Source organism: Buceros rhinoceros, unplaced genomic scaffold (assembly GCF_000710305.1).
Source record: "Buceros rhinoceros silvestris isolate BGI_N320 unplaced genomic scaffold, ASM71030v1 scaffold12143, whole genome shotgun sequence".
Lineage (NCBI taxonomy): Eukaryota > Metazoa > Chordata > Aves > Bucerotiformes > Bucerotidae > Buceros > Buceros rhinoceros.
Window position 1 is genome coordinate 31668 of NW_010405423.1, and position 8433 is coordinate 40100.

Sequence of the window (8433 nt, forward strand, 5' to 3'; positions counted from 1 at the left end):
AAGAGTGAGTTAAAAGTATGGCCCCAAGTCTGCAGAGCTGGACGTGTTTCTGTTAAGTCATGTCCTCTCCTGCGGACTCCAGCTTCGGAAGCCTTTACAGACGTGTGTACAGCAGATGGAAATCTTGTTTAGAGTTTGACATTCCCTTTGTAAATCTAAAATACAAAACTCCCTGTGTACCTATTCTGAGAGTTGATTTTTGATGCCTTCCTTGGACTTACCCGTTGGATTGTCTCCCTGGACGTGTTTCTGTTAAGTCATGTCCTCTCCTGCGGACTCCAGCTTCGGAAGCCTTTACAGACGTGTGTACAGCAGATGGAAATCTTGTTTAGAGTTTGACATTCCCTTTGTAAATCTAAAATACAAAACTCCCTGTGTACCTATTCTGAGAGTTGATTTTTGATGCCTTCCTTGGACTTACCCGTTGGATTGTCTCCGTCGCTGTTAGGCATGTTGGCAGGGATGATGAACAGCAGCACTGAAATGAAGATGGCAACGGTAGCGTCGGTGACGTAGCTGCAAGAGACGAGGTAGGTGTTTAGTCTGGCCGTGTTTGCATCGTCAGGAGACCTGACCTACCTCACCACTCTTCAGAGGGAGGAGGAAAAGCGGAGATACCTGGTGTCATTTTTGTTGAAGAGAACAGTTGCCCAACCCGGGATGAAACCAGGTTCTCGTGTAAACCAGAGCAGAACCAGCAGTATGAAGAGGATCAAAACCGCTATTTCTGCAAATTTCATTGAGCCCAATTTCTTGCTCTCTTCCTTGATAGTGTCATAGGCCTGTTTCTCCTTCATCTTCGCGGAGGCATTTGTGGCACAACCAAAATTATTCCGGAAACTAGAAGAAAATGGACAAGAAATATCAGAGAAATTTTGCAGGTATCCTCAGAGGTAAGAATCCAAGTTTTATACTCAGTCATATCATCTTTTAGACAGACACATACATTTATATAAGGGTACAGAGATTCCATACATTATTATCATAGCACCAGCAGCTGTAGGTGCTGGAGGGTAACTGCACTGGACTAGGTGATGATCAGAGAGAAGATGGTCAGAGAGAAGATTCCTGCCCCTAAAATCTCAGGGTCTAAGTAGAAAAAGCTGTTTATAAAAACCAGGGGCTAACACCAGCGTGAGCGGGTAAGTGATGCAGACAGGGAGGTGATGCGGGGCGGTGTGGGGGGGGATCACCCTGGGAGCTGGCGCAGGGCTCACCCTGCCGCTCTGTAGCAGCGCTCCTCACAAAGGCAGATACCAGCTCACACCGAGATCCATTTCCTGGTCTGAAGAACAGCAGTCCCTCGGGCGGTGTGGGGGGTGATCACCCTGGGAGCTGGCGCAGGGCTCACCCTGCCGCTCTGTAGCAGCGCTCCTCACAAAGGCAGATACCAGCTCACGCAGAGATCCATTTCCTGGTCTGAAGAACAGCAGTCCCTCGGGACGGGAGAGCGATGCTTCAGAGCAGGTTACATGCAGCGATTGCTTCCCCTTTTCATCCCCAGAGTACATTTAGCTGGGATTCGATCGGAGAAAAAGCTGCAGTGTCTTAACAGATGCCGAGTACACTGATCGGCTGCACGTGAGGGCTTTCTGATGGACTTTCAAGCACAGGCTCACCAATAAAAGTGTTGCTCGTGTTACAGTGTGCAAGGAGCCCCTGCGCAGGGCCCGTCAGGTGCATCGCAGCAGGCAAAGGGTACTTACTTAAAGCCCAGGTACAGTATCTGCAGCCAAATCCACGCCAAGATCAGTAACATGATCATGGTCGGGAAGGCGAAGGAGAACCAAGAGGCAAAGTTGATGATATTGCCGTTGCCAGGAAAGAGCCTGTGAAACGCAGAGGGCTGTTAGCGTCCAGAATTCTGCACTCCTTGGTCTTTAGTGAATGATTGAGACAAGGGGAGGCACCGTGAGACCCACCGAAGAAGAGAAGCTACTTCCCAGCAAAGGTACCAGATTGGTATTTTCCTTCTCTGCGTTGGCTGGAAGTCAGCGGTGGCAGAAAGGTGCAGTTTAGGGGGTGTGTAATCCCACCTTCAACCAGACTTACTCATTCACTTGTCCTTGCAGCACCAGGTTTGGTGTTGTCCCCGTCAGCGTTGCGATCCCGCCAATGCTGGCCGAGTAACAGATGCAGAGAGACATTCCCTTGCTGAATTGCTTGTGTTTCTCCTCCAGCAGATTTTCATTTCTCTTGCTGTCTTCCTCAACTGTCAGGACGTGACTTCCGCCTAGGTCTCAAGACAGCAACAAAAGAGTTACAGAGGCTGGGTTGGACGGGAAAAGCTCTGGTGCCTGTGCAATACAGTGTTTCAAGGCCAGGACACAACAGACTCAAAGCTGGAAGAGCCAGATTTCCTCATCTTAAGGCTGGCCTTGTTAACCCTTTATGCCTCCGTACGTTTTCACTGGTGCTCTTGATCCACAGCAGTTTTTCAGAAGAAAAGCTGAAATGTGTGCTGCGTTACGGACATCCTGCTGACTCGGTGAGCTAGAGCCGTGTCCAAACTGCACGTGGAGGGAGAGAGGCAAGAATTCCAGGGGGTCCTGGAGAGTGGGGGGAGCTGGACTGAGGGAACTCGTTCTGTACCAGCACCCGGCTGCTGGCACCGAGGTTCGCATTCAGGAACACTGGAGTCACCTCAGAGGTGGGAAGGGGGCAAGACAGCTGGTAGAGAGATAGGATTGTGTATCTTTGGATTAGAAAGATGACGTTAATTCCCAACCTTCCGGCATGAAACAGGCCAGAGTTTTTCCCTCGGGAACTCCCTGGTGAATTATCTACACAGGAGATAACAACTGAACTAGCATTAGTACATAGGGAAATGTCAAGCCTAGTGTAAAGGCTTCAGCTAATGGAGAGTTTATATGGTTGGTGGTTCCATTAATTAGTCATCGCTTCATATTTTCGATCTCTTTCTCACTTCAATAGATCTTACAGTGCTTTTGTCTAGTTCATGGAAGGGGCTCATAAATGCTGTTTGATCCAGCTTTAGGTACATTCTTCTTGAAGAATTTACTAGCGACTCTGCTGACAGTGCCGAAGGCACCTGGTCATCCTCCAGTACCCCCAAAAGAAAACCACTCGTACCCCACTCACCTTTTTCCTCTGTTTCTTTGGAGATGTCTGGTTTCGTTGGCTCTTCCTGCAGTTCAAAGGCTTTATTGATGTTCTCGGATGCCTGGTCCGCTGCGCTAGACTCCATTTCTGACTTGTGCAACTGGTCCAGCACTGCTTGTGCTATGGGGACCATCATGGCAGTGGTGGCGGTATTGCTGATCCACATGGACAGGAAGGCGGTCACGGCCATGAAACCCATGAGAAGCCTGAAAAGAAGAGAGTGGAGAAAGTCAGTTCAGAACGCAGCGCTGCAACGCCCTGTTTTTGTTCCACAGCTGGGCTTACGAAGGACGGGCTTTAGCAGCTCACCCCCAGCGCTTCCCCCTGCCCTCACCTGCTTTGTGCACCACACAGTCAGATTTAACACCAATTTTTCTTTTTGCAATTTCAGCCAATTGCACTTTTACGTTCTCATGAGCAGGACAGTGGAAGCTGGTATCTTGGAGCAGACAGTTTAGCCCGTCAGCATCCTGCTTACTCTACGCGCTTCTGAGGACGATGTACCACCTCAGTAATGCATGATAATGCATTTTAATATCCTTTGAAGAGGAATTGCAGGCTGAATTTGATCGTGAATGGCAATCAGTTTAAGCCATAAGGAAGATGATCCTTTTTTTTGTTGTTGTTGTAATTTTATCCCACCTCTATTATTTAAGATTCTCTTCTTACTCATATAAAATTCTAATCCTTGTTTGAGTATTACTCTGTTATTTGTCTCAAAGTTATTCTTTAGATGAGATGTAGATTATATATTGGATGAAAAGGGCTTTATCTAGGATGCATTTTTATTCTATTGCTTTGTAATTTCCTTCAGAATTCCCTCCTCGTATGATCTGAGACAGATTAAATAGGGCCTTGTAGCCTCTGCATGGCTTAAAATTCTAGTCTGGTAACATTTGTGGTTTTCAGACCAAGCAGCCCCATATTTTCTCTCCTCTTTGCAGTCAGCAGAGCAGTCAGAGCTCTCTGTCTTTCAGCTGGGGTCTTTCCCGGTTCTCAAAGCTGGGCTTCTGGCCAAGCCCAGCAGCACCCTTCTCCTTTCAGCACGGGCTCTCTTGTTGCTCTGTCTCCTCCTAAAGCCATCTGGGATTCAAACGAGAGGCTCCAGCTCTGTACCACATCAAAGGGGCTCCATGGGCAAGGTTTGCTCGGGCACTCACTCCCTCGGGCTGTAGAAAAGCTTTTGAGGGTTACGATTTGCAGATTCACACAGGAGACTGCAGGCAGCACTGAGACAGGAACTCCCGCCATGAACTCCTTTATCGCACAGCGTCTGCATGACTGTTACTCACAGGGCTGGTCTGACGCCAGTGATAAGCAAGACCCGCAGAGCCACGCGCTTGTGCAGGTTCCAATGCTCAATAGCGATGGCCATCAGCAGTCCCCCAATAAAGAGCATATTGGTGTCCTTCAGGTACTCCCGGCAGACCTGCAACAAGGGTCAAGGGAGAGAAAACAGTGCCAAGAAGCCATGAGAGAGGGCGTTTCGTGGGCGAGGATCTTCTTCCAAAGCCATTGACCCGCAGTGACTGTGCAGTGCACCTCAGTTTGATTTCCATTAGAGGTCCACCCAGAGTTCACTCTAGCCTCACGCACGCCCTGTTGCATGGAGAGGACAGCCATCCCCTGTGCCACCAGAGTGCGAGCGGCTCTCCTCTGCACCACGCTTGAAATCGCCCTGGAAATAATCCATGAAAAAGAGAAGCTGACCGATAAATACACGGTCAGACGTGCAGAGGGTAACATCTCTTACCGTTGTCGAATCCATGATGTTCATCATGGGGAACAGCAGGACAGGAAAGAGAGCCGTCACGGCCAGCGGCAAGGCTTCCGTGCACCAGAACAGCGCCATCAGTATGATGACAAAACCACACTGGGCCTCCTGGCAGGGGAAGAGCGCACCGGTCAGAACGGGCTGTCCACCTCACACAGCTGTGAGAAGGCAACAGCCCGTCATTACAGTCATTGCCCGATAAGGGGGTCAGAGAGAAGGTTGTTTTCCATCTCTCTCTCCTGTCTATGCTCCTGCCTCTATGCAGATCCTAATCGGGTGACAGAACTATTCAACAGCCCGGTCAGAACCGTGAGGAAAAGCTGGCCGCTGCACTGGTGAAACCCAGGAGACGGAGAAGCAGCAGCAGCAGCAGCCTGACAACTTTGAACCCTTGGCAATAAGGGCTTAGCAGTCCCTGCACCACCGGCTGAGTTTTGCTGACGGGGTGGTTCCTTTTTCTGCATTTCTGTCTTGGAGTTGCAGAAATTCTTACTGGTCCAGTCACGGTTTCTCCACCTTCGTCTCCACGTGTTTCAGCACGTGGCCCAGGTGAACCCCAGCTGATTTCAGCAGCCTGGGTTCCTCGTGCTATAAATATTGCTGTCGTTGGATTTTTGGCTTAGTACAGACTGTGACAGGCTTGCTGACAAACTGGCCACAGACCACTTTCAGCTTCCACTGCCTTGGTCTTGCTTCTTTGAAGAAACCGTGGTCCCCTATTTCATGTTACTCTTTTTCAGAGAAAACATGGATTTAGTTCTGCTTTGGACAACTGCTCCAAATTTTACATAAAAAATATTTAACTCAGCCCCTAGACACTAAAAAGGTTCCAAATAACCTCTCACAGCAGGTTTCTGTATGGCTGGGCTGAGAAACAGAGCGAGGAGAGCAGCACTGTGGGTTCCAGTGACTTCCTCGAGTTGAATAATGGGCACCAGCGAATCCAAAGGAAGAGAGGAGCGGTTGTGTGGTCTCGGATCAAGGATGTCCACTAAAATATACTGACAGTCTGACTGAAACTGTAGAGATGCTTTGCTGAGGAAACCATGAAGAGACAGATGTTGTCACGGCTAGATTAGGGAGGGTCAAACTGAGGAGCTGAACTGGCAGGATCGAACCTGGGACGGTTTAGGACATGCTCAGCGCTGCTGAACGTGGCATGGAAGTTACTGAGCTGGCGAGGGGAAAGGGTGAGCGGGGGAGCTGAGTGGTCTGGAGGGAGGAAGATGGTGACAGCAGCTCTAGGTGGTAAATTAGCAAAGCAGCAGGGTTGGAAAAGTAAAGCTGGAAATGATCTGTGAGGAGACAGAAAGATGCTTTTCTGAGCCTTATTTTTGAATGAAAGCAGCAAGAACCTTTCTAATACATCCTGTCGAGCACTGAAATCTATTTTCCTTTTTGATGATCCTTTTCCTCCCAGTTTTGTTATTAAGAGACGCCAGTGGGTGCCTTTCGAGAGACCCTAGTAGGGCTTTGGCACATGTGTCCCAGGCACAGGGGACACCTGCTCCCTCCCAGCCGGCTGCGAACAGGCTCCCTGTGAAAGCTGGAACAAGGCTTGTCACCAGGTCCCTTCTCCTGTAAGGACCTTCCTCTGCCTCTAGACAAAATCGCTGGCATTGTTTGCTCTCATTTGGAACAGTTCAGTGTCCAGTGCTATGTCATTAAGGGACAAGTTAATAGCTGAACAGAACAGAAAAATGTGAAATTCCACCCGGCAGGTCATCTGCTGACCACGCCGCATGCTGAGGTACCAGCTTTTCCTGCTTAGCAGCCCCTCGGCACACAACTCTAGCACGAGCAATCTTACAGAGCGCGGAGGGGACAGGCCAGGACGGGAGGACTTTCTGCATTGAAAGTTTCTGTTTCTGGAGCTGACTACCTAGAAACCAGCGAGAGTCATTCTTGAAGGGGAACTGAACCAAGACTGCCGAATCGTTCCACCAGCAACACCGAGGACTTATTGTATGGTAACAATGGCTCTAGCAAGTACGTTTGAACTTGTGGCCTCAGGACAGAAAAAAAAGTAATAAATCTCTCTTTCTGGCTACTTAGAACTTTCCTGATCCAGCTCTCTCTTAATGTCAGTAACTCTTTTGCCTATGGAAGGTTAACTAGCAAAAAAATAGTGTTTTTCTTCTTAGTAAGCTTTTAAGTGATAGTTTAAGCTATTTCACGTGCATGGCAAAGGACTAGAAGGACACGCCTGGTCAGTCACTTCGAGCCAGTGCCGCTCTATCATTCCCATCTGCAATCCTCAGCTCCAAGGTCTCTGATAACACTCAGAGAAAGAGCTGTGAGGAAGAGCGAGCTTGGGGAGAGGCTGCACAAGAGGATGGGGAAGAGCTGGTGGAGCGAGGAGTGAAGCTCGGTGAAGGAACCGAGACTCCAGGAGCCAGCAGAGATCCGGGAATGAGCAGGCAGAGACCAGAGGGGCAAGCTGGGACTTGATGTCCAAAGAGCAGTGACAGGAGAGGCGGATGGGGCAAGCGCTGAAATGATGCCAGGACTGTAAGAACAGACCTGGAGACCAGAGATGAGAGCGCTCTGCCTGAAGGGGTTGGGAGCGCGAGAGATCAGCCAGAGCAGAGAGCAGCCAGCCGCTGGCAGCCTGCCTGCGTGCAGCGCGGGGTGTAAATGATCGATGGCTCGGGAATACCTGCCCTACGCTGCGCACCTTTGTGGACAGCTGTTCCTGAAGGAAGCCCGGGCAAGGTGTTGCCCGAAACTTGACATGTTGAATTTTAAATATTGTTTGGAAAGATTCTTGCAGAAATATGCTAAAAAAAGTGAGATACAGAGTATTTTATCCTCATGTATCAGAATGCCTTGTCCATCTGACCGAGAAAAATGCCTCTTCTATCTGGCAACAACAACAAGGAAGAAATTAAAAGATGTGGACTGGATACTTCTAGGAAATCAGGAGGGGGATTGAAACTGAGCCTCTGATTGTAACCTCACACGTGTGAGCTTCAGCATAGAAAGTCCTTTGTTAACTCAGTTCGATGCAAAGCAGAAGTTATGAAATCTCGTCGCTGAGGCTTGTGCTAGAACCAGCCCAGACGTCTCTGCTCATCCACCTACAGCCCAGTGCTTTGACATCCCCCACAACCCTTGACCCCTATCCAAGTCCGGGGGGCTGCTCAGAGACAGAACTTCCATAAACGAAGGAAGAGCCTCTGAGAAGGAAGCTGTGTGTTCCCCTCAGCTCTGTCGCTGGAAAGGAACACCTCCAGGAGCTCTGGCTCTCCAGTTCAGTTTGAAAAGTTCTTACCTTGGTGGGAAGAGCCAGAGGCAGAGGAATGAGCAAGAGGGGTACGAGCACGGCGATGAGGTACTTCCTGCAGGCCAGGAGCATCTGCCAGCAGGGAGCCATGGTGCTGGAGCTAGCGGTGCTGCGGGCTGGAGCTCGGTGACTGGAGGCTATATAAACACTTGGGAATATTAACCATTGACCTCGGGAGCTGGGTGTTGTTTTTGGAGCTGTAATCGGAGAAAGAAGGAAGAGAACAAAGAAGGGAGGGGACGGTGAAAGA

At 49.6% G+C, this 8433-nt stretch overlaps 1 protein-coding gene across 1 annotated transcript in view; it reads right to left on the reverse strand.

Moving 5' to 3' along the window:
• SLC13A2 (solute carrier family 13 (sodium-dependent dicarboxylate transporter), member 2) overlaps positions 1–8273 on the reverse strand; it is a 12691-nt gene extending 4418 nt beyond the window's left edge. The window contains exons 1-8 of the mRNA XM_010133718.1: positions 8172–8273; positions 4877–5005; positions 4416–4552; positions 3103–3329; positions 2053–2233; positions 1707–1829; positions 619–840; positions 418–516 (exon numbers count right to left, since the gene is read on the reverse strand). Coding sequence (XP_010132020.1) covers positions 418–516; positions 619–840; positions 1707–1829; positions 2053–2233; positions 3103–3329; positions 4416–4552; positions 4877–5005; positions 8172–8273 — 1220 coding nt within the window. The remainder of the gene's footprint in view (positions 1–417; positions 517–618; positions 841–1706; positions 1830–2052; positions 2234–3102; positions 3330–4415; positions 4553–4876; positions 5006–8171) is intronic.
• Between the last annotated feature and the right edge of the window lie 160 nt (positions 8274–8433).